This window comes from Panulirus ornatus, chromosome 38 (assembly GCF_036320965.1).
Source record: "Panulirus ornatus isolate Po-2019 chromosome 38, ASM3632096v1, whole genome shotgun sequence".
Classification (NCBI taxonomy): Eukaryota; Metazoa; Arthropoda; class Malacostraca; order Decapoda; family Palinuridae; genus Panulirus; species Panulirus ornatus.
In genome coordinates this window covers 6,318,538-6,345,697 of record NC_092261.1, presented here as the reverse complement: position 1 = coordinate 6,345,697, position 27,160 = coordinate 6,318,538, and the positions used below count along the sequence as shown (strand labels likewise).

General features: G+C 38.0%; 1 protein-coding gene across 4 annotated transcripts in view; it reads right to left on the bottom strand.

Annotated features, from left to right (window-relative positions):
• The window catches only part of armi (probable RNA helicase armitage), a 54,057-nt gene that overhangs the window by 25,246 nt on the left and 1,651 nt on the right, over positions 1 to 27,160 (bottom strand). For 2 of the 4 annotated variants that reach the window (XR_011715414.1, XM_071684523.1), the window contains exons 2-15: positions 24,735 to 24,901; positions 22,314 to 22,457; positions 21,089 to 21,216; positions 19,883 to 20,498; positions 16,820 to 16,996; positions 13,431 to 15,096; positions 12,757 to 12,958; positions 12,306 to 12,414; positions 11,979 to 12,187; positions 7,053 to 7,194; positions 4,262 to 4,411; positions 2,468 to 2,599; positions 1,907 to 1,987; positions 15 to 152 (exon numbers count right to left, since the gene is read on the bottom strand). Coding sequence is in view for 2 of the 4 variants with exons in the window: in XM_071684523.1 (XP_071540624.1) it covers positions 15 to 152; positions 1,907 to 1,987; positions 2,468 to 2,599; positions 4,262 to 4,411; positions 7,053 to 7,194; positions 11,979 to 12,187; positions 12,306 to 12,414; positions 12,757 to 12,958; positions 13,431 to 15,096; positions 16,820 to 16,996; positions 19,883 to 20,498; positions 21,089 to 21,216; positions 22,314 to 22,457; positions 24,735 to 24,901 (4,061 nt within the window). In the remaining 2 variants the exon portion in view is untranslated. Of the gene's footprint in view, positions 1 to 14; positions 153 to 1,906; positions 1,988 to 2,467; positions 2,600 to 4,261; positions 4,412 to 7,052; positions 7,195 to 11,978; positions 12,188 to 12,305; positions 12,415 to 12,756; positions 12,959 to 13,430; positions 15,097 to 16,819; positions 16,997 to 19,882; positions 20,499 to 21,088; positions 21,217 to 22,313; positions 22,458 to 24,734; positions 24,902 to 27,160 lie in introns of those variants that run through there. The other 2 variants (XM_071684524.1, XR_011715415.1) reach the window with 2 other exon arrangements.

The following is a 27,160-nucleotide window of genomic DNA, read 5'->3' as shown; positions in this document are numbered from 1 at the left end:
AGACTGTTTCTCACCTCTAGCATGTCTGAAGATGATCTGACAGTGGAAATTATTATGACACATCTCTCTTGGCCCTGAAACTCCTCCACGGATCCAACCTTTATACCTTCCTGTATTCCAAAAGTTGTCAACAGCTTCCGAACCTTTTCCACCTACAATGCAAAGAACATATATCAATTAGACAAGCATTATCGAGCACAGTACTAAGCTTTGTATATCCAAGAGCAAGATCACTTTGAGTTCCTTCTATTCAGTATAATTAATCCTGGTGTGTCCAGTCATCTGGAATACTCTCGTTAATATTTTGCCTTTTATTTATTCCAACTTTATTATGTTAGTTGTGATGGCATGTGCAAATGAATGCCCAGGTCAAGACCATATTGTTAATGCTATACATATACCCTAGCCTATACCAGATACCCATTTTATTGATCAGCCCATAGGGAAGGAAGAACAGCTGGGTCGACTGTGGACCAGATGACATGATCAGGATTTGAAGCTAAACAGACTTGACCCCAAGTGGACCATGAATGTGTCAGCTGGCAACACAAATGACTACACCACTGGGGCATACACATTTGTAAACTTTTGTCAGTTCTTTGCTAATGCACTCAAAATGAAAGTCTTATAATATTAGAAGAATTTTCTCTCTGAGGCATTAGCCCAGAAATAAATCTGAATTACAAGGAAAGCCTAGAAACCTTGCTTTGTCCACAGTGAAAAGGAAAAAATAAGCGAGGGATGACATGATCATAACATCTAAGTTGTCAAACTAAACAAATGATGTAGATAATGAAAAATTTACTTGAAAGATATAGGGACAAAACTGCCAGAGGAGATGAGACAAAAAAAAATGCAATAAAATGAAATAACATGAAAAACAAAATGCTAGTTGAAGAGGAGGTAAAGAACTACTGTATGCTTAAGAACTGTTCATACTGATGCTGCAGGGCAAGTCAAGAGCTCTGGGACTATCAGCACCACAATGGAAAACATCAGAATAGCCTTAAATATCTTATTTTTATATCTAAGCTGATGCTCTTCCTGCTCTTGTTCCCAAAAGCACAAGACTCACTTTGGCACTTTCCAGCCATAGTTGTAGGGGGTTTGAGGTGTTTATACTGAAACTTCTTTTCAAGATCTGTGTCTACATTATCTAATATATTTGTTAATGTAAAATGGGGCACACAAGCAGCCAGCTCTTTGGAGTATAAACTAATGCCAAGAGAAGAGGGAAAGTGAACCAACATTGCAGCATTGGGCACGTGGGTCAAGTTTTGAAGTTAGTCTGGGAGAGTTGATAAGTCGGACCACTTTAAGACTTAACTCTTGTAAAATTAGGATTCACAGCTAAAACCATACATGTCATAAAAGCAGTAGACGAGAGACCAAATTGAAGATGGAAGTATGGAATGAAAAAGATTCTAAACATACAAGCGGATGAAAAGTATAGTGAATTGGAAAGATATGGTATACAGGCCACCTGTGTGTTGTCAATGGACTGAACCAAGGCATGTGTCAGTCAAAGGCATGTGAAGTGGCAGGGGGAAACCCATGGAAAAGTCTGTGGGGCCTGGTCATGGATGGGGGCTATAGTTTTGGTGCAGTACAAATGACAGCTAGAGAATGGATGTTAACAAATGTGGCCTTTCTTTGTATTTCCTGGTGCTACCTCAACTAATGGGAAAAACAGTAAAAAAAAAAAAAAAAAAAAAAAAAAAAAAAAAAAAAAAAGTTAATCACTGCCCATGTTTAATCTACCTTATCACTCTTTCTTTTACAAATTAAATACTTCAGTATCATAACTATTCTTTAAACAACATTTTGTTAATAATCTTTTAAACTCAATGATATCTTTTATCAAACTAATTTCCTTATGCAATCCAGCATCTTAAAATCAGCTTACTTGTTTACGGTATGGAGTGATGATCCCAACATCCTGTGGCTTCACACCATACATAATTAGGCTTTTTGTGTACCTCACAACCTGAAACAAAAAGTTAGCGAGAAAAGTAGTTTTCATTTAAGCATATTCAACCACCTAAAATCTTCATGTAATCACCACATGAGTTACAGCTTACAGAATCTTATAATTTAGAAATTTTCAACTACTTATGGCCATTCTTGTGGAGGGTGGTGTCAAGTAATTTTTTGTGTTGAGGATGTGTCACGGAAAAGTTAAATGCTTTGCTGATGTCTACAGCCAATAGTACTGTGCAGGAAGGGGGCTGAAGTTAGATGAATCCATGTATTATATGTTGTGAGCTGAGAGTGGTGTGTGGTGGTGGTGTGGTTCTTTGCCTTGTTTTTTAAATTTTGTTAATTCCAGAGAGATTTCTTCCAATGAAACTTCTCTTTGACAGGCAAGGAACTTGCCTTTCTAAGCCATTTATCAAGTACAGTATAATCATCTGAAGTATTAACCAAACCTCGACAGTGTACACTGGTAAGAGTCAAATGGACTGACCTGAAAAGCTTCGGCTGCATTGAACCAGGATGGGGAGTCCCCTTCTTGAAGGTTGTTGCTAACAATACCATGAAATAACAATGGACATGAGGAACAAGGCAGCTGATCCCAGGCAAGAAGTTTCTCAATTCTCTGAAAAACAAAAACACTTTTCAATGTTTGAGGGACAACTTAACAGACATTTTAGGTCTATAGTCTGGAGAGAAAGAAGTGTACCTAAATATAGGAATACTGCTATATTACTTTTTTGTTAATTGTTTCTTGCATTATGCCAAGATCAGATGAAGAATGGCCTCATTAGCTCACATGCAGTCTCTTGTTATCACAAATAATCCACCAAAATTATGACATAGCCAAGCCCTACGGACCTGTACATGGTTTTCCCGACTGCTTCATAAGCCCAGGTTCAGCACTCTGACAGAATGTCACCCCATGAATACCACATTGCTCCAATTCACTTTATTCCATGTATGCCTCGCACTATCCTGCATGGATCGTTGTCCATTCTTACAATTAGGCAGTAAGGTAGCAATGACCTACGAGCTGCTAATCAAGGATTAATTCTCAACATTTCAACAGTTTTTTTCTTGCTCAAGAGAATATAAAAAAGAAGTGTCTCTCATGGGGTTTTATACAATGCTACTGGATCAGGCTCCCAGTTACTGTGGTGTGGTGCTCCATGATCGATAACTTCCTCTTGCATTTGGCCAATCTCTGCACTAGCTGCTGTTGATCACTTGTATTTCCCTGCCGTCCTCTAGTAAAATGCAGGCTGCTTCCATCATCTTTCTCCTTTGTCTATCTAACCCTCCATGGATAGTTTGCTCCTCCACCCATCTGGAGAGACTTACAATTTACTTTTCAGGTAGAACTTGTGTCATTCATTTTATGGTTCCTTACTTCATTCCTGTGTTCTCTTCTTATTTCCATGCCTTTACTTGTCCCTCCCACGGATGTCCTAATGCATCCTCTGTTCAACACACTTCACATTTAAGAACATGATGGTATTTTATTTTTCACTATGTCTCCCATCTTGGTCCCTTATCCTACAGCTATGTCCATGAAGGTTCAGCTGGTAATCTCCCAATGGGAATTGCTCCACAAACCTTTTCTCTCGGGGGCATGCCTTGCATCCATAAAGACTCAGAACGACAGTGCCATCATACATACCCATCTTTATCCTCACAGACAATGACCTCTTCCGCACACTCCTCAATGTACCCAGGTCCACTGCACCCTCACACACCTTGTGGCTTACTTTAGCTCCCATGGTTCCATCTACCGCCATGGAACTACCAGGTATCTAAAGATATCTAACATTATGGTGAGGTTTGTGGAGCACGTTCCACTGGGACTTCAATTCTCCGATTCAAAAAATGACTTCAACAGTCGGCATGTAAATCTGGCATGATGCCACAATAAAGTATGTACACTCTCTTTGATAACCTTTGGTGACAGAGATGTATGATATTTTTTCAAGGTGTAGCAGTAGGCTGTTAGTGACATCAATGGAAAACTGACGGATGCACACATCAGCTGGGATTCTAAGCAATGAAAGAGTCAATAAAATGTCAACAGGTACATGGAGCAGTAGTATCATACATCATCATATAATGATTTGAGCAGTGAAAAGGGCTCATGACATTAATAAATAAAGAATAAAGAATAATATACTGACAACAGAAAAATCCACAGCAGGTAATAATGGCTGAATGCCAAAACTGTAAAGAAAATTTTAGGCAAGAAACATTGGTGAAATCACAGTCATGATATATGGATCTTCTCAATTCTTACCTTGTTATCAGCGCAAGCTTGAAGGCTGTTGTGATAAAACAGATTGGAGGAGACAGCAAATATGTTAGGGTGAGAACGGTAGTTCCTCACCAACTGTGTTACAAGGCAAGGCTCATACACCCAAGCTGAGGACTTATCCATCTCCTGTGGCTGGTGAGAGGTCATTATCATAAGTTTTGTCATTCAGTATGTTTTTATGGTTCTAAGCTTTTAATGTTAAATCTACCTAAATATATCAGCTATCCATTGCAAGATTAGTGTGCTGTAAACAAAATCAATCCAAGTTTTCAAATACAAATCTTTCGAGGCTTAAAAATTTGCATTATGCCTGGTTTTTCATACCTCACTGCTTCTCCTAACTTTCAAAGGCAGCATTGATTCATGAAAAGATAAACAATGGGCTCATTCCCACATAAATCAAGACTCCAGCTATCATGTGTGATGTAAAAAATCCAGACTTTACCAGATTATTCCATGGTTTACTTAGAGTATTTCTCAGTAATTAAATCAACCTATTGGCAGCACATTACCCCTTAAAATTCACTTTGTTTAATGCTTTCTATTCAACACATGCCTCTTATCCTTCTACATACTCCAGCCCTGATATCCTGAAACCTCGTTTATTTCATCCTTCCTTGTCAGTCTTACTCCCTCCCCTTCCAACAACATGCTTCTTCCTCTTGTTAGTCACTATTCACTCATTCTCTCCATGAGTCCAAACTATTTCAGCACATCTTGTTTAATTCTTCCGATCACTGTAACACCTCTCTGTGAAAGTCCTTTCTTATATGATCAACCTGCCTAATGCCACATTCTGTCCTCATGCATTTCGTTTCCAGCATATCCATCCTCTTCTTTCTTTTGCATTCAAAGTCCAATACTCATGACCATGCAATACCACTGGGACTACTATACATTCAAACATTCCTATCTTTGTCCTTAAATTCAGTGACCCTTTCTTCCACACACTCCTTTACGTACCCTGCATGTTTACATCACCTTACACTTAGTGACTCGCTTCAGTTTCCTTAGCTCGATTCACAGCCATGTCCACTACTAGGTATCTAAATAACTCCACTTGCTCTAAGTCCTCCTTATTCAATGTTATTCAAACCCTCTTGTTTCATCCCCTATACCACCATATTACTTTTGTTTGCAATAACTTTCAGCTTTTTCTTTTATTCATTCTTCTATACTCTGTCATCAGCCTCTGCTGTTTCTTTTTGAACCTGCCACATGTCATTTTAAAAAAACAAAAGGTACAACTCCCATGCCCCCACACTTCTAACATACTGCAAACCCACCCTTTTCTCATAGTCCTTTGCATTTACAGCACACCTCTTCATCCACATATAGACTAAGCAACCACAGTGACATCAAATAACCTAAACACAGACCCACCTTCACATAACTGCTCATCTTTCTCCCTTCCTACTCACACACATTTCCCTTGCTTTTCTAACAAACTTTTCCCTGCAATATGTAATTTTCCATCTACCCTATATATCTATAAATCTTACCAAAGAGCATCCCTGTCAAATCTATCATACAGTCCTTCACAGCATTCAATTCATCTCCTTTTCATATTTGTTACCACTTCATCACCCACTCTCCTTTTCCTCATTATTCACCTCTTCCTAAAGCATTTTCTCATTTTGTATGAAGTTCAAGATGCAAATATCCTCTTGATCAACTCGAGAGTGCCCTTTTCTGGTATCAGATCTTTTTCATTTTTTCTTTTTTTAAACAAGGTGGTTAAAGGATAAAAAGAAGAGGTAGAACATAAGAAGGGATACTTTAAAATGAAAGAGAAGGCTGAAGTGTGTACAGGTGTAAGGCATAAGCTTATGATGCATGTAGGTAATTTTCTGGAAGCATGCTTTTAGTGTCTTATTAATGCTCACCCAGCAGACTGGGGGTTACTACGTAGTTTTGTTGTATCTTTTGATTTTTGAAAGGAGATTCAGTAAGCTAAGCTAAGCACTACTTTGTGTACATCTATAGATGACTGTAGCCCCTCTAAGTGCCCTGAGGCTTCAAGGGAACCAAGGATGTTCCAAGATTTCACTATTATCAAGATCTGAGTTTGTGTCTAGTTTGCATCATTACTGTCTTCAAGTCTCTGCCAAACTTTATTTAAGCATGGAGTGAATAATTCAATCTAAAGTAATTTGTGCTATTCTATGGCGGGTTCAATATAGGGGTATATTCTCTTTGTGATGAATCATATAGCCTTTTTTTTATACCCTTTGTAAGATTTGTGTGCATGATTTGGTGGAAAAGAATGTTGTCACAGGAGAGTAGGTTATGAAAAGTAAAATCATGGTTTTTGTTGGAGAAAAAAAATTATTTGGTGTGTGAGTTTAAACTAATATAACTTAAGGAAGTGGAATATTTTAGATAACTGGGAGTGGATATGACAGTAAAAGGAATCAAGGGAGCTAAAGTGAACCAAAGTGGTGGGTGAGGGGGTGAAAAAGTCCTGGTTAAGTGCACCGAGGACTGTGTAGAAAAACAGGGCAACAATGGGTATAGCAGTCCCATCAGTACTGTATGGATGTGAGGCATGGGCCCTAGATGACAAAATACTACAGAGGGTTAATTTGTTGGAAACAAAATGTATGAGGACAAAATGTGATGTGAGGAGGCTTGATAAAAGATTCAACCTACATAAACTATAGGTAAAGTAATTTTGGTGAAAGTTTTCATAAGATTATTTCAAAGAGACATCTTACAGTACAATCATTCAATCAGTAGCAATAAGAGTAATGATTAAAGTGCTGAGGAGTACCTGGTAAATGACAGAATAACACAGTCGCTGAAGGAGGGACTGTTGTAGACCATATCTCCTCGCCAAGGTACTTTGCACCACTGGGCCAAGTTGTGCAGGGTCACCAGCAAGGACTATCTGACCTGATGAACTGTTCAGCAACCTTGAAAGGTGGTGACATTTCATCATATCTCACACTCTTTAATCAAATCATATATCAATTGGAACCCAGTATGACATTTCTATATCATTTGTGTCATAGTCTTTTCTCAGAAAAGATTCTCTATCCATGCAAGTTGCCTAAGTTCAAAATGCCTAAGAGAGATCTCTGGAATTGGGCAAATTTAAAGCTATTTAGGGGCATTAAAAAATCGAACATTTACTTAACTTTCAGGATTATTCATACACACTGAATTTTTGCAAACTTAGGTCATAACGATAAAAATTCATGGTTGGTCATCATATAGTTGTTACATGCATGAAAGAAGCTAATGAAAAAATAATTTAACAATAACCATACACTCTTTAAATACAAATAGCAAAAAAGTGGGAAATGAACCTACCAGGGACCTAAGAAATTTCTTCTTTCTTTCATACTATTCGCCATTTCCCGCATTAGCGAGGTAGCGTTGAGAACAGAGGACTAGGCCCTTGAGGGAATATCCTCACCTGGGCCCCTTCTCTGTTCCCTCTTTTGGAAAATTAAAAAAAAAAAAAAAAAGTGAGAGGGGAGGATTTCCAGCCCCCCGCTCCCTCCCCTTTTAGTCGCCTTCTACGACATGCAGGGAATACGTGGGAAGTATTCTTTCTCCCCTATCCCCAGAAATATGTGCAATAAAAGATTTACCATATTTATATAAAACTACTTAAAGAAATAGGCTAAAGGGAGACACATGGGACCACACTTTGGTGTGCAAGAGTATGTAAACAAATTTCAAATACAAAACTCATAATGATAAAATCATTGTTGAAAATGCTAAACTGAAACAGGATATAAAATCGATGTTATCACAACATGTACGTTAAGTTTCAAATCAAGTGGCAAACTATGCATTACTGCAGGACGCATATAGGGAAGTGAGTCAGTTGTTGTTCGCTGATGATACAGCGCTGGTGGCTGATTCATGTGAGAAACTGCAGAAGCTGGTGACTGAGTTTGGTAAAGTGTGTGGAAGAAGAAAGTTAAGAGTAAATGTGAATAAGACCAAGGTTATTAGGTACAGTAGGGTTGAGGGTCAAGTCAATTGGGAGGTGAGTTTGAATGGAGAAAAACTGGAGGAAGTGAAGTGTTTTAGATATCTGGGAGTGGATCTGGCAGCGGATGGAACCATGGAAGCGGAAGTGGATCATAGGGTGGGGGAGGGGGCGAAAATTCTGGGAGCTTTGAAGAATGTGTGGAAGTCGAGAACATTATCTCGGAAAGCAAAAATGGGCATGTTTGAAGGAATAGTGGTTCCAACAATGTTGCATGGTTGCGAGGCGTGGGCTATGGATAGAGTTGTGCGCAGGAGGATGGATGTGCTGGAAATGAGATGTTTGAGGACAATGTGTGGTGTGAGGTGGTTTGATCCAGTGAGTAACGTAAGGGTAAGAGAGATGTGTGGAAATAAAAAGAGCGTGGTTGAGAGAGCAGAAGAGGGTGTTTTGAAGTGGTTTGGGCACATGGAGAGAATGAGTGAGGAAAGATTGACCAAGAGGATATATGTGTCGGAGGTGGAGGGAACGAGGAGAAGAGGGAGACCAAATTGGAGGTGGAAAGATGGAGTGAAAAAGATTTTGTGTGATCGGGGCCTGAACATGCAGGAGGGTGAAAGGAGGGCAAGGAATAGAGTGAATTGGAGCGATGTGGTATGCCGGGGTTGACGTGCTGTCAGTGGATTGAATCAAGGCATGTGAAGCGTCTGGGGTAAACCATGGAAAGCTGTGTAGGTATGTATATTTGCGTGTGTGGACGTATGTATATACATGTGTATGGGGGGGGGGTTGGGCAATTTCTTTCGTCTGTTTCCTTGCGCTACCTCGCAAACGCGGGAGACAGCGACAAAGTATAATATAATATATATATAATATATTATATATATTTGGCACTTCCATCCCTATATCATCATCTTTTTATGAAACATCTTTTTATCACATTTCTGTTGTTTTTATATATACCAACAATAAATTTCACCACATAGGAAAGAAGAAAATAAAATAACAATTGAAGGCTCCAGCTTTCCCTGCTGGAACACTAACACTCAGTGCAGTTAGGTTCTGGCCTCCCTCCTTAAGCACTCTCTTGACAGGCCAGGCCATAGGTGTATTCCATTTCAAACCTAACCCATAGTTTTAAGGTGTAACAAAATGAGAGCATATGGCTCACCTCCTTAATATAAGCTACTGATTTGTGTCTGAACCAGTTTTATTGCACGAAACATGAGATATTTCCAGAGAAACTATAAAAAAAGATGGACAACCTGATACTTTTGGCACATGTTGGTTTGGTATCTTAGTGAAAGTCTCTAGCCATGTGTCCTCCCCACTATCATTATCTATTATGGTAAAATCTATATTATCCTCTTTCTGTACTAACATTCTTTTGCCACTATATATAGCAAAATAATGAACAAGAAATGAGCAGCTATACCTGTCACAACATCTCCACAACATTTAAGAATCAATTATGAAACTTGCTGGCTATCAGTTTTTGTGCAACAAATCATATTCATTAACTTACATCCAAAGTATCTCTTTACCATCCCTAGTTATCACTATGTAACACAAAAATGACTGCTCACCATTAACTACAATCATCCTTGTATACTCATGTAAGTCTCTTTCTAAACTAGGTGTTTCCAATCATCAGTTCTTTTTCAGCACAAAGCTCCCCAAGCTGTTCACCATTTTTGGTCACAATGGGTAACTCATGCTTTTCACTTATACTCTCAACTGCCAAATCACCTATACTTGCATTCAAGTTACACATCTCTATCATAACTTAATCCCTTGCATCAAAATTGCTGACAAACCTATTCAACTCCTCTTAAAATACTTGCCTCTCATCCTCACTAGGCTTGCTACCAGGTGCTTAAGCTTTAAGAACCTACACATCTTGTAATTCATTTTCATGTACAGGAAAATTCCCCTACATTATTATCCCAATTAAAGCACTGACTTCAAACAAAGATCTTAACTGTGATAATATCCTTGTAATATTACTTAAATGATTCTGCTCCATACATACAGACTATCAATTACCACTTAAAATGCAGGCATCACATTTGCAGATCTGCAACATGAAAAAATATCATAGGCTATGCCAAGTCACAAGCCACAGCAGAAAAAAAAAAAATGCTGAGTATTCATCAAATCCTAAAGCTGTTAAAATTTCCAGGCATAAATCCTCTCCTTTGTTTCAAACAAACTTTCTCATTAATGAAAAAGAGGTCTTATAGGTCTTATCACATATGTAAAAAAATTCAGATACCAAGGCATCTACCACATAATGTAACCAGTGACCCCAACACCTTAATGGGGACAGTGTCATGACCACAGGCTAAACACTCACTTGGTCTTTTATGTCTATTGTCTTTGATTTATAGCAATTCATATCAGGTATACAAAGTACATTTTTTTTTTTATACATATTTGCCATTTCCCGCATAAGCAAGGTAGCATTCTGAAGAGAGAACTGAGCCTTATAAGGAATATCTTCACTTGGCCCCCTTCTCAGTTCATTCTTCTGGAAAATTAAAAAATGGAGAGGATTTGCAGCCCCCCACTCCCTCCCCTTTTAGTTGCCTTCTATGACATGCAAAGAGTACATGGAAAGGATTCTTTCTCCCCTATCCCCAGGGACATATGAAATAAAAAAATTCAAGAGTCCTCAATCTTTCTCATCTTCTTCACAGATCTAGGTTAGTCACATTCAAAAGCATAATTATAAAGCTAATATAATGAATAATGATTTGCTATGATATTGAAAATGTTATTCAACGATGTAGCAATAAATCACAACCATACCAAATTCTTTTCTTAGTTATGTATAATGTATTATTCTTCATATCAAGGCTTAATTTTTTTAAATTTTACTACTACAAAGATTATATGAATACCACTGGAAATAATGAGAAAATTTTAAGAAATAAAAGTATCTCTAAAATTTCCAAACATCTTTGTATTTTGTCAGCTTGATTTCTTCAATGAGAATATCTTTTTTTCTATGTATGAGTACACCTTTGCCATACTATCATAACTAATCCTTAGTTATGACCACATTACTTACAGAAAAATACACTGATCTTGTTGAGTATTCTGCTGCAGGCCTCAGCAGTATACCAGAAATTTGGCAAAATTCAAATGGCAAAGTAAAAGAAAAACTTAATGAATATTTTGAAAGGAAGAAATCGGTTACTGGACCACAAGGGAGGAGGGGCTACAGCGGAAATAATAAAGAAGCCATGAATCAAAAGTAGCAGCAAGACCTGACAGGTCTCTCCTAAAGTCTGGTCATTTACTAGGCTAAAGCAGCATGCATGAGTGAAACACGGCTAAAGCAGCATGCATGAGTGAAACCTATCAAGGTTAAAGCAGCATGAATGAATGAAACTTAACTAAAATTTTCTTAAACTGATATAAAAAAATGAACTGCACATGAGAGAAACCATGCTTAATGGCCCATGCATAGCAGTGGCAGGGTGTACCTACATATTCAGACATGAAAAAAATTATGCTTTACAAATATCTTATAACAAAAGAAAGACAGCTGCAGCCAATCCATCTTACCTTTCCAGTTAACCAGAGAGTAAACCAAACAAGACTTGAGACCCATTAGAGCAACTTTACATATTCATTAATACAGCACAATATCTTTCTTGTTTTTGTTGGAACTCCTTCATCTAATGCCCAGTTGCTAGTTTAAATATTCATCTCAGCAAAACATACATTAGTAAAAACAAAACTCACCCTAAAGCTAATAAGCACTCTGGCTCAGTTAATTGGCCTGCTTCATCCACCAGCACATGACTAAAGTGGCCATTGTGGAGACCTAAGGTGTAAAGTAAACCAGCAGTGGTTGCTGTAGTTACTATGATTCGTTGATGCACACGCACAGACAGCTGATCTCCATTACAACAGTATGGACGGATGATCTCAGGGACAGCTTCCTCAAGTCTCTGAAATACAACCAGTTATTCAACAGTAAAATAGTCTTTTGAGAATACCTAAAACTACAAAATGTTGAATTATTTTTTTTAGTAAATCTTGGAATCTTCAGCCTCAGCTTATTCTTACCTGGTAGGCATTTAATCGGACAAAATCCATCTTCCCTAACTGACTAGAGGTCAGAAGTCTTTCCATCACAAGGTCAGATGCACTATTGGATGGCGTTACTATCAAAAGCCTGAAATCGAGGATGAATGGTGGCAATCAGAGCAACAGCTAACAAAGTGACAGCTGCCTGTAAAGCAATTTGTTTGAAAATCTACATTCATATTAAAAATTCAGACACTGCACAGTGTATCTACAAGGTGAACTGCCAAAAAAATTCTGATTTTGAAAGTTTTCTCAACAAAAATTAACTTCATCTTAAACTCTTGACCTTAAACTTAAAATCCCTCTAAAGGTAGAAACCCACAAAATCTTAAACATCTCAGATGAATTGTTAAATTACTTCTGATTCTGTAAATACCTTCAGAAAAATAATTTCTTACTCTTCAGTTACATAGCTGTCAGAGTTTATTACCTACTGTGCTGCATCATTGTCAGAATCTGCAGTGCTGTTTCTACCAGTGTTACAGTCTTGCCTGTTCCTGGTGGACCAAAGATGACATACGGTAGCGGTCGTGTGGTTCCCTCCAGGATCCTACGAACTGCAAGCTTTTGCTCTAAGTTCAGTTCTTTATTGAACCATTTCAAGACAGGCAGGTGTGATAATTTTTCCATACCTGTAAAAATTAAGTGGACTCCAGTGTAAACTTTAATGCCAGTGGTGAGCCCTATCAAATTTCAACTTCTTTACTCTTAGATGTAATATATTTTTCCAAACAAATTAAAATTTATAATGACTTTCCTTAAAATTTCAATCAAATGTACAGTACAAGAAACTGCATTACATGTATATTACACACTCATGCCCTTGAAAGCAAAAAGTACAATTATGAGCAATGAATCAAGCCTCAGAACAAAAAAGTCAAAAGACCTAGATTGAAATGAGAAACTTCTTTCTGTGGAAAACTAGTAGAATTGTAAAGATCATTTGGGGGTGACTTCAAGGCCAAGAACTAGCTATAAGTGCCTAAGGTATATAAACAGCCTAATAAAAAGTGCACGAACAAGTAAATGAGGGAAAGATAAGCAATGGCCATGCTGCTCTGTGAAGATGTCATCTTGGTTGGCAAAGTGCAACTGATTTCTTACCTTTTTTTCTTATATGGTGTAGTGGTAAAACAGGTACAATATAAAGTTTCTCTAAATCAGATGAAGACTTCTGGTCACCGTGTGAAACATCTCTTGACTTTGTCAAATTCTGAGGTATCTGTTTGCTCTGATAAGATCCACTAAATTCAAATAGTTCCTCTTCATCAAAGTGGTTTGCAGATGGTGCTTGCTCATATCTTTTACCACTCATGACACCGCTGGGTCCATTTCCCGTGCTACAATTTATGTCAGATTTTTTTCTTTTCTCTGTTTTTTCTAATTCCTCTCTTGCTAATGCACCAGACTGTTTCTGATCTTTCACTTCTCGTTTCTTCCTCATATTCCTGTAAAAGTTCAGTTCCTGTGACCTTGGTATAAACAGTGTGTTCCTACCACTACTTTCAAACTGTGAAATTCCAGTACCAGAGAGGACTTTAACTGCACCACTAGTTCTGTATAACTCTGAAGGCCTGTTTGTAGCCATCTGCAACTTAGGTTTCAAGAGAAATTTATGTCCTTCCATTTTATGCTGCTGCTTTCTCAGTACAGCACCCTCAGAGGTACTAAAATATTTACTGTTACTGACACTGGCTTCTAACAGAGTATCTGCAGATGGAGCACAAATACTCGGTTTACTGTTTCTTGAACCAACCTTTGTATTTGCCTGTGTCACTGACATAGCTGTTTTCCTTTTACTTATTACTTCATATTTATCAAAAATTTCATCAATTCTCCCACCCTTTATCAAGTGTAAAGCATGATTCTCAGGGCTGGTTCTACATCTGAAATCATCATCACTACAGCATAAGGATGAGTTGGAACTTGATCCTGATGAAGGAACTCCAAACAGCCTTGTCACCACAGGGATTCTTGAAGGTGTAAAGTTTTCCTTGTAGATCTGTGCCTGTATCTTATGACAACTACTGCTCACTTCATCTCTGATTTTCTTTTCTGTAGCAAAGTGAACACTACTAATCGCTTTAGTAAGCATCTGATCTAGTCCTCGGAACTGATCTTCAATTATATTTTGAGTATTTTCTTTCACGTATCTCTTCTCATAAATTCTGTTTTCCTTAACATGTAAGCCTATTAACTCATCTTCCATGAAATTCTGAAATTCCTTAGTCAGACAACTCTCCCCAGGTACATTGTCTTTTACATCTGCCTGACTGACACCAACATGCACTTCCTTTAAATCATTAATTAAGTTTTCATTTACATCTTCCAGCATCTTGTTGATAGCTAAACTATTTTTCTCATCATCAATTTTCACCTGAAGAAAATTCCTAGCCGTACTTTCATTAAACCTGCCTTTTTCCTTTAAAGGCCTATTCACAGTTTTAGTTCTTCCTACAGGTAGCTCCAAAATCCCACAAGTCCTATCATACTGTGATCCACTGACATGACTGCAGTTAACCAAGGAGATACTGTCTTGTGCCTTTTTCATCCTTGTGGTTGGGGTGGGTACTTCTGGGTCTATGTAGCAAACCTGTGGAAGCTGCATCTTCATATTCAAAGGAAAGAGGACATCTGGTCCAAACTGCTTCATGGAGAAGTCAAGAGCAAAGTGGCAACGACGTAATGGGGTGCGATTGAAGTTGAAACGAACTGCATAATCTTCTCCACAGTACTCATCATGAAATGTTGGATGGAACTTGAGCAGTATCTGAAGAAGAAAGTTTACTTACTAACACTGGAACCTCAACAGCATATGAACAGATCATATGCTTTCTCTGAATCCATGAATGCCACATTCAAATACTTGTTTCTCTTAGTATTTCTGATTCACATTCTCCAAAGCAAACAGCTCATCTACACATCCTCTACCACTAGTGAAACCACATTGTTCCTCCCCAATATGATGCTCTGTGCATGACAACACCCTCTCAATCACTGCTCTTCCATACAACTAATCATGCACACTCGACAAACATATTCCTCTGTAAGTTGAACATGAACCTTTGTCCTCCTTGCCTTTATAAAATGGCACTATAAATGCATTCCATCAATCGTCTTGCATCTCATCATGATCCATACATACACTGAAAATTCTTATATCCAATCAACAACACAGTTACCCCCTTTCTTAAGAAATTCAACTGCAATACCATCAACTAGCAATACCCAGTACCCCCTTACCATATTTCTTCTTAAACATGGCTTTCACCACCTTTTCTCTCTTCACCAAACCATTCATTATGACTCCTCACTTCATATACCTCCCCAACCCAAACACCCGGTATATGACACCCTATAATCAAACACATTCAACAATCTTTTAAAGAACTCATTACATCTCCTCTTCAACTCACCAGTGCCTTTTACCATGCACCCATCTGCCCTCTTCAGCAATGTTCCCAATTGTTCTCTTGTTTTTTTACGCTATGAAGTTCCTTCTAAAACATCCTCTTATTCTCCCTGAAGTCTGCTGATACTCACTCATTCCAACTCACATTTGCCCTCTTTCTAAGCCCTTGCAACTTTCCCTTGGCCTCCTGCTGCTTTCTCCTGTACATCTCATATTCACTCACACTCCTTCCCTGAAAGTACCACTCATATACCTCTTTCCTCTTTCAAAAGCACCTTTACTTCATCATCCCATCGCTCACTATCCTTTCTTACCTGCCCATCTCCCATCTTTCATGTGCCCCACACTTCTCTCATGCATGCCATCAATACATCCCTAAATACTTTTCATTCATCATCCAGTCCCCTAACTTCATTTACTCTCCCCTATTCCCATTCTACACTTAATATCTCATAGTAATTTTTCACATGTCTCTTTTCCAAGCTCACATATTTTCACCACCTTTTTTCAGCCACATAATTTCCTCTTTCCTACAACTACAAATCTTCACCTTTGCCTCCACCACGTAATGATCAAATATCCCACCAGCTGCTTCTCTAAGCATTTTTCACATTTTTTTTTATCCTTGCTATTTCCTGCATTAGCGAAGTAAGGCAAGGAACAAATGAAGAAACGGCCTCATTTGCTCACATCCACCCTCTAGCTGTCATGTGTAATGCATCAAAATCACAATCCCCTATCCACAACAAGGCCCCACTTGCCTGACCCCAAATCCCCTTCTATGGGGCTCCTGTAGCATTTAGAAAGTCACCCATGTCCAACAAGCAGGTCCACAGGTCCAAAACTATGGTAATCATAGGTATGTCTGTGCAAAATTAGTGCAGGACAACTCATAAGTACGTGTTCAGCACCCTTTGTGTGGAAGTTGCAACTTGGACATGAGAAGGTCATATGATGTGGTGAATCAGTGTTTGTTACATAGGAAAGCTAGGTTGTATCCTCATATCAAGGTTTTACTAACTACACATGTTTTTCAGTCTACTCTTAATGAATCTCATCAAAAATGATCAATATTCAGTACCTGAGTATTGTGTACTTCATGAATGTAGCCTTCAAATTCAACATCACACAAGCCACTAGGGCTTGATGCAATGACTGTGTCACCAATCATAAGTGACGGGCGTTTCTCTGCCAGCCCAGGCACGGTGAGACTTAAATACTCCCCATGAGGTACAAAACTTGCTGTCATCATGTCAAACTGAAAAGAAAATACATAGGACCAGTAATTTTTTATATCTTTTTTTCTTTCTCTTACAACAGAGTAATCAAAGTTGATCCTTTTTTCTCAATTTCAATAATAATGGATGAAATGATAAAAAGCTCATGTCATGGGTATTATAAAAATGAGCTTTGGTTAGGGAGACTCTTTCTCATTGGTAACAATATGTCTGCTCTCAAATGTTTGGCTATGCATGCCCAAGAAACTACTATTGGACAATAGCATCCCCAACAAGACAAAATTGCACAGGGGATTCAATTACCATTCACTTCAAGTTAAGCTAAAAGAACATCTGATTTCTGCTGGATAGCCACAAGTAGCTTTTGACCATGCATCATCATCTGACCTTCCTCAGCAAAAACTGATATGGTGCTTTTCACTTTCTTAACTGTTATATATAGAGAGGAATGGAAGGTACATATGACAAAGTTTGTCAATTTTTCTGCTTATCTGTATGAAAAAAAATTCCATACTGGTTCATTTTCAGCAATAAATACATTTCACCTGCTATGGAAACTATCTGACATCACCACCTCCTCGAGGGAGTTCCCAGAGGGAACGAGCATCAGAGATATAGATAGATACTGTAAGCTATTAATGTATGCATGGATCATGAGGTGCCTGAGGACTGACAGACTGTCTAAATAGTGCCATTATATAAAGGCAAAAGATAAAGGTGAATGTTTGAATCATAGAGGTATAAGGTTTTAGAGTGTACCTACTAAGCTGTTTGGGAGAATGGTGACTGAGAATGTGGTGGCATGCACAGAAATCTATGTGAAGGTTGATTGGTGGCCGGGATGTTTGAAGTCACTAAGGCCATTCAATTGGTGGGGTGGTGAGAGAAGTAAATGCATGGATTCTGGGGAGAAGGGTAGGCCTGCAATCTGGCAGGGGCACATATTTGTCCCTGGGGCAAGAAATATTAATGACAATGCACCATCTATGGTGAACAGAAAATTAAAATTCCAAGAAATTTATGCCCTAGCCAAAGGGAATGGATTAAATAATGGAAAGAATAAAGTCATATGACAAAGAAACAGCCTTTTAAGTAACCTAATACTCAAATAATAGCTGACTGTCTGAGGCCTTGATGGAACTTGGTGTAAGTCTTAACATGAGAGACTGAATGGAATTTTGAACTTATAAGCTGACACTTGTAAATCAGTAAAAATTTTAAAATGAGACAGGTGAAAAAGAGATAATTCCTAAAAAGTATCAGAAAATGCAAAATATGTCAAACCCTTCCTTGATCACCTTCATACACTAACAAATCTTTTAAATCCATCTTTATCAGTGAGGTCAGCTGAGGTAACAGAAATCATCTCTCAAACATTGGAACTTTTTAAAAGCTATACCCTGCTGCAAAGTCAAATTAGTCAATCCCAAACAAGCTATCAACATTGATATAACACATTCAAGCATTGCATACTTATGCTCTAATACAGTGGAGTAAATGTAATTAAATTAATTTCAGTATGTACGATTCTTTGCCCTGGTAATCCAGATGCCAGCTTGATGATTAATATGGAACTAGGACAAGTAAATATGACATGATCTTATTATAGAAAACAGTACACTACATAAGACAGCAATCAAACTTATCCAAAGTATATCTACTGCAGCTCTGGGTTATCATTTCAGAACACTGATAGAAGTGGATGGCTACAATCATATTCAGCTAGTCAAGCAAGACTGTACTGTGCTATTAGTTATAGCTTAGACCAGTATGAGGGAAGATCATGAATACAAAATAATGACTACCACAGGTGTGCACCCTCTCAGATCTATGCCAAAAGACCTGTGTTAGCTGTTTCCAAAGAATAAGTATTATGAATCACTCTGACAACGACATTCTTTTCACCAGGTTGCTTCATGAATGAATCCTACACATATCACCAAGGCCACAGCATGCCTTGTCAAGACACTTCTTACTTTCAAGTATACACTTGTATGTAACTAGCCTACTTTCTGAACCTACAAATGGAAAAATCTACTCATTTTGTATGGAAGCTTCAAATTTACCACTTGTACAAAACTAAGACAAAACAGGTCAATCTCCTGAGGTATCCATGAAACAGGTAAATTTCAATCAAGGCATTCTAAGACTGGTGTGCTTAACACTGTTGCTGGCCATAAAGACTGGACAAAGATTTGGACTGCACCTGCACCTCAACTCTTGTTTACATCAAATGCAGGCTGTTTTGATATTGTAAGCTTACTTCTGGTTAAATCTCTAAAAAAAAAAAATCAAAGCTATTTCTGCTAGTACCTGACTAAAACCTGAAGTTTCTCCAAAGCCAGCAAGCAAGCCTTGCAGAGTTTCTTATTACTATAATACATATAATAGAGGCTGCAAGCTATACAAAACAAAGAACCAGACAGGTGCAATCTAAATACAATGCAGGCAATTTCTGCCTTTTTCACAGCCAAAACCAAGTAGCTAATTGTATCAGTGTGAGCAAGATTCTAGACAAAAGCTTTTAAGCACCTGCTATGAAGAAAAATACCTACAGGAAATTCTGTCATCAAACTGTGTTTAGGCAATATAGCTAGTCTCTGTTTACAAAGCACTGTTAACAAGTTATTTGTGGTGATTTCTAGGCACTTATAATAATTTTTAGGGAAATGCCCTATAAAATGTAGTAAAAATAACAGGAAAATGAAGTGTTTCATGAATCAAAGAAAACATCTAGAAAAATGATATACTAGTCATTACCTGTAAATATATACAAATATCAGGTTGTGTATAAATGGTTGTGTGTGCATCTCCCTACATCATTCTAGGAAACATACAGAATGAATAATATCAGACCAAACATCACAAATTTTTGAGAGGCAGTTCAGAAAGCAAAGAGCACCTACCTGCCTCATTTGTTGTACCATTTCTATTTCTTCTAAATGTAGCAACAGATTAAGCTTTTTCTTGTGGTTTTCTGGGTTAAGAGGTTCTGCTAGAAAGGGAAATATGTGGAGAATATCTGTACCACTGTCCAGAGCCTGCCAGAGCTGTTGTGGAATAGGTGCTACTGGTATAGATACTGGCAGAAATGCTGGAGACTTTAAGGGTTTTTCCCCTGAGACAATTTTCCTGTTTTCTGGTTGGTACAGTATTGGTTTTCTGAGCCTTAGATGAGGTGTATATGGAGCTTCCGGAGCAAGACATGCCATGTTATGGTCTTCAGTAGTGGCACTCACATATCTTCCTATCTGAAAGTTTCCAAAGTCAAAGATGCACAGCTGTTTCATTAATCCTAGCAATTTGCCGGTACACTTAAATTGGATATCAACCAACATATTTGGCTCTATATTGACAGGAGTACCATCTATTAATCCTCCAGAAGAGCAGCACACCAAGCTGAACTGGCACTCCTTGGAAGCTGAGACAAAATATACCCGGTTTAGAGATACAGCCTTTTGCCCAGTGTTCTTGATGAATGCACTAGTGTAAGCCTGTGACCCTAGTGTTACTGGTGGAAACCTGAAAAGAAAGAAATTTAGGTTATGATATCTGGTTATAATCTTTTTCTGTTAATATATATAAAATAGATAACATGGAACAAAAAAATAATTCAAGTCAGAAACTTCATACTAACATTCATCGAAGTGTCTGCACCAGCCTTCTAAATAATATCTGCATGCTTTTACTGCTTTTCACTCTAATCTTTTGTTTCTTGTCATCATTTGACTTCATTCTTGTTCTTTTATTTCTCATACTCCTATCATGTTGATTTGATTACTATTTTGTCCTTTATTTGAGTTTAATTAAAATTCAATAATTCTCATAACTATATTCAATATCACCTATTCTTAGTTAATTATCTTCTTCAATATCAGGTCTGTCATATTCTTCTCCCTGGTCAAGGAATAAGAAGAGTGCATATGAGAGCTGATGAAGGTGTGCTCAAATGGTTTCAGCATAGCGCATGGACGAGAGAGGAAGTGGAGAAAACAAGGAAAAGAGAGAAATCAAGGACGTAGGTAGATGGAGTGAAAAACACTTTCAGAGTTTTCATGGCCTGAACTGCAACCAAAACCTACTTTTACAAAAACATGTAAATAGATTCTTACTTAAGTGACTGAGAAATAACAATGTTCTGCTTGTTTTCCAAAATATTCTTGATTTTTTTCCTCCCCAGGGAGACTTGAAAAAAGGGAAAATCCAGCAGATGCTTTACATCAGCAGATACCCTCAACTCCTGAAATACATTTACAAAACATCTCATTAATTAATGTTATGGCAAACAGATTGCAAAGTCTTCTATTATATTTCAGTATTCATGAAGGTGGAAACAGGAACCAAAGAGGAATTACAGTCACAACAACTATCAAGTTCTTTATGAGTATTGATTACGGGAGGAAGTTCTGTAATAACAGTATGGACCAGTGCAAAAGAAAGTCTGCGAAATCTACATTGAAGAGGTCAGAACATGAGTACCTTAAGAAGTTAATAAAAGAGGAGGATAAAACTGGAAAGATATGTGGTTCAACAAGAAATGTGTCAAAACAAGAGAGTTCAGGGATATGATAAGGATATATGAAAAACACTGCAGCTAGCTGACGTATGAAAGATACTAAGAGCATGGAATGGGTACTACAAAGTGAAAAGGGAGGAGCAGCATGATTCTGAAAAAAGCACTAAGAAAAAGACAAAATCAAAAACTTTTACTTAAAGTAATCAGCAAAAAACTCTTCCTGAGAGAGCAGCTAATCAGGTTAAGGGACTTAGAGGGAAGAATTCTTGAGGATGATAAGGAAATATGTGAAGAGTTGAATGATGAATTCAACAGCGTTTTCACTAAGGAGGACAATGACCTGGCATTACCACTGTAGGAAAGGGATGAAATCTTGGACTATTCACAGAAATGGCATAATCTGGCAATCAAATTAACATAACCCATAGAAGACCCACAGTCTAGTGTTGGGGTGGATAGTTGGAATAATCTCACCAATGGGACACTGAATGCTGATGGTTTACAACTGTTTAAAAGGCTACTCAGCAGTGCAGAAAGTTAAGATGGGACCCCATGAGGGTACAACTCTTTCCCCATACTCGGCAAATAGGTATCTTACACTACCCTTGTCTCTCCATTCCAATTTTCACCACATAACCAGTCTATTTCACACACCATACAGTTTTCTTGTTAAACCTAAGTAAGTTCTGATATCCACAGCAAAATCACGAGTTTATAGTCTCACAGTTCTGACATCTGTCCTAAAATCAGTGTGACAGACTTCAATATCTAAAAGAATAAAACAGAGTAGTAATGATAGTTATCTTACACTATGGACCAACCTGGGTGGTGGGAGACATGACACCCAAGGTCAATACAACAGCTCGCCAACAAAACTTGCCCTGGTGACTCTCAATTACTTCTGCTGTTACTGTATCACCTTCTTTCACTGAAGCTGCTGCAGCTACAATATGTGTGCAGTATATCTTAAAAAAAAAAGTTTATTGTAATATGGAGATGGAATAAAGGAAATAAGAGAAAGGAATAGGAGCTTTGCATATGGATTTACAGAAATTGATCTAGGGTGGTAAAGGGTTTGGCTGGTCAAAGAGAGTGAAACTACAGTATACCTACATGAAGGTTGTTTTTTGAGTCCATTTCCATATGGTTATATAATGAGTGAAAAGTCACCTTTGGTGAAATAACGAGCTTAGTCTCATTAAGGGACTTTTCCCTCCAAAGGAGTGAATTCACTTCTTATAGTCATCCTACAAAAGGGGTCTTAGGGTTATATGAAAATAAAATCTAAAAAATTATCTATGTGTGATGAGTGAACTCAAATAGGTCATTTAGAACCTAAAGTTCAGCTGAAAGAGAGAAGTAAGTGATAGATAATGAAAACGGAGACATCCATGACGGACTTATGTAATTTACCACAATTTTGCATCATCCACCATGACATACAACAGATAGAGACATACCCAATATATATATCCCTGGGGATAGGGGAGAAAGAATACTTCCCACATATTCCCTGCGTGTCGTAGAAGGCGACTAAAGGGGGAGTGAGCGGGTGGCTGGAAATCCTTCCCTTCTCGTTTTTTTTCAATTTTCCAAAAGAAGGAAAAGAGAAGGGGGGCCAGGTGAAGATATTCCCTCAAAGGCCCAGTCCTCTGTTCTTAATGCTACCTCACTAACGCGGGAAATGGCGAATGGTATGAAAGATAGAAAAGATATATAGCGAGGTAACACAAGGAAACAGACAAAAGAATGGCCCAACCCACCCACATACACATCTATACACATAAATGCCCACACATGCACATATATATACCTATACATTTCAACATATACATACATATTCATATATACACATGTACATATTCATACATGCTGCCTTCATCCATTCCTGCCGCCACTCCACCACAAGTGAAATGGCACCCCCCCTTCCCCTGCGTGCGCTCGAGGCAGCGCTAGGGAAAGACAAAAGAGGCCACACTCGTTCACAGTCAGTCTCTAGCTGTTATGTGTAATACATCGAAACCACAGCTCCCTTTCACATCCAGGCCCTTCAAAACTTTCCATGGTATACCCCAGACGCTTCACATGCCCTGGTTCAATCCACTGACAGCACGTCCACCCCGGTATACCACACTGTTCCAATTCACTCTATTCCTTGCACGCCTTTCACCCTCCTGTATGTTCAGGCCCTGATCACTCAAAATCGTTTTTACTCCATCCTTCTACCTCCAATTTGGTCTCCCACTTCTCGTTCCCTCCACCTCTGACACATATATGCTCTTGGTCAATCTTTCCTCACTCATTCTCTCCATGTGACCAAACCATTTCAATAAACCCTCTTCGGCTCTCTCAACCACACTCTTTTTATTTCCACACATCTCTCTTACCCTTTCATTACTTACTTGATCAAACCACCTCACACCACATATTCTCAAACATCTCATTTCCAACACATCCACCCTCCTTTGCACAACCCTATCTATAACCCATTCTCACAACCATATAACATTGTTGGAACCACTATTCCTTCAAACATACCCATTTTTGCTTTCCGAGATAATGTTTTTGCCTTCCACACATTCTTCAACGCTCCCAGAACCTTCGCCCCCTCCCCCACCATGTGACTCACTTCTGCTTCCATGGCTCCATCTGCTGTCAAATCCACTCCCAGATATCTAAAACACACTGCACTTCCTCCAGTTTTCCTTCATTCAAATTCACCTCCAAATTTACTTGTAACTCAACCCTACTGAACCCAATAACCTTGCTCTTATTCACATTTACTCTCAGCTTTCTTCTTTCACACACTTTACCAAACTCAGTCACCAACTTCTGCAGTCTCTCACCCGAATAAGCCACCAGCGCTGTATCATCAGCAAACAACTGACTCACTTCCCAAGCCCTTTCATTCACATACCTTTCTCCAAAACTCTTGCATTCACCTCCCTAACAACGCAATCCATAAACAAATTAAACAACCATGGAGAGATCACTTTGTTCATGAAGTTTCTGGGTCTAAATAAACTACCTTTTCTCTAGGTCTTACAAAAGCACTTCCACAAGAACTGTTTTCCTCATGAAATAATGAAATCAGTAAGACTTCTTTCTGGCCTTTCCAATTCAGGATTTCACTGAACCACCTCCTATTTCTTTCCTACATCACTTATCTTTAAAGCATACAGTGAACACTTATCCTGAGAAGACCCATAAACGCTATTCATCTGACAAGTTGGGAATCTTACGTCATGGTTTATGATGCAATGTGATGGGTAGTAGAGAGTAACTTCTCCTCTTACTCTCTTCCTCCTCAGTGGTTTGAAAGACGACACTTTAATAAAGCCTTTCAGCTCAGCATTACCATCAACTCGTCTAGGGGAAGTGCTATCAATATCACAGATTATCCAGTCCCCTGTGAATATCATCAAAGCAAATCAAAAGCTATATGTAACAAAAGTTAATTCTTGAATAACAAAATAACCACCACTTAATATATCAAAACTCATCTCACATGGGCACAGAGTACTTTTCCTGGTATTTCATGACACCAATCACAGAAAACACACTAAATCCCAAATATCTGAGCAATCAAATAAAATCACTGATGAAAAATTTCATTTGAGTTTTACACTAGTTCCCTAAATCAGATTCCTTGCTTAAGTCAACTGCTCATCTTAAAAACCCTAAAACTTTAAATAAAAGCATGTTCACTGCTGTAAGAATCACTTGGTGCCTTACAATAAATTACGTAAACAAGGAAACTTTATAATTCATTGCTGTCTGGAAGCTCTTTTGGTTTTCTCTTACTTTTATTCTTGTCATTTTGTGCCTTGAAAATTCATGAAAATCATTAAACCTACAGAAAGGAGATTCACTTCTTTGGGCAAATATTCTGGATTCAATTCTATAGAGCAGAAATTTTCTTTTTATTGGATATGCTTGCTTAGTGAATATAGCCAAGTTATGTTACGCCCCTGCCTTCTCAAGACAAAGCAGCTTAAAAAGACAGCTATATGAGTTTAATTAGATTTTTCATATATATAGAGTCTCAAAAGAAAAAATTAATTAATCCAAGAAAATATATTCCATCCCATTTTCACCAAAATCTCCTTTCAGTTTCAATCCTGGATGACTATGAATTTATTGCTTAGTCAATCGGAATGGTCCTTTACACAAGATTACTGTTACATGTAATATATGTACTGTTGTATGCCAGGGTTGTGGTTTTCATGTCCATGCATTTTGAAGAAGACATTTCATAACCTCTCATTAAAGGAAACATGGGAGCAACAATTCATCTATACTCTACAAAAATATAAGATGGAACTGATGTGTCATTACCAAAGAGGTTCACACAAGAATGCACTACTTCATCATATGGATGCTGGAAGATATTCTTAGAAGTCATATGGATGGCAAGATAAACCTGATATCCTTGAACACCTTTCCTTTTACCATGATCTCACTGGCAGCTTCATAAGGTGGTTACTATACAGCTAATGAGTACAGCAACAGTTCTATCCAGATTTTTCACACCATCTTAAGAACACATCATTGTTAAAAAATTTTGTGTGCATAAAGCATGACAGGAGCATGTGTTTATCTCAGACTAGCAGGCAGTGACAAAGCTGGGTAATATTTCATCTTGAAATTTCTACTTAAATTATCTATGTAGGTGTAAAGGTGGAAGTAAATAGGACTTGAGAACACTGTACATAAGTGAAATACAGAAAAAGTGCACTGAGGTGAAGCACACCATGAATCACACATTCCCCTATTGTTCAGCATCCTAGAATGTCAGAAACTAACAGACTACTTCATTATATCCTAAATTCAGTCTGATGGGTCCTTATATTGCAAGATTAATTTTGCCATGTAATGAACTTTCACATCTGTGTTAGATCCTAAACTTAGTCCAGGAAGGCCCAGAGGGACTGTTAAAAGCTAAATTCCACTACACAGAAATCCATTAGAACAGAAGTTTTTGTATTCCATTAAACTTTCTCTCCTCCTTCCCAGTATGATCAGAGCCTATTTCAGAGTTGTCTTTTTTAGACACAAACTAAATGACTGGTTGGTCTGAATTGTGTTAATGTGAGGGGTACTTCACCTGTAATACAGATCTAAGATACTGTACGCTTTTATATAACCTTCAAATGGTTCATTAAGTCTTCCATCCAACAGAATCCCATATAACCATGAGATTATTATCTCTATGGATCATCTGTTCAGTGCAGACGATTCACTTCAACTACCTGCACACTACTTTCCATTCTAGTTATGGGCCTGTTATCACTAGATCATTATGTAGATTGCAGAGCTTATAGCATACTATGCCACTCCTAACTCTTACACTATATCATGGTAATGTTCAAAAAGTTCCTAAAATACTATTAGCTACCTTCAATAACTCTCTTAAATTTAATTCCTCAATGTATCATGTAACCATCAACCATATCCTAAACTGTTACCTATCTACCTTCTATTCATATGCACTTGTATCACACTGATATCTTATGTGTGTTTGTAGTGAACAATTATTTCTTTTTCTTTATATTTTCCATAAAAATTGACTCCCCAGAGATGGTATCTATTTTGAAAATTCCACTATGATCAGTGGGTAATCCATTCATAAAAAAATCCATAACTTCCAACCCTATCTAGTGCTCAT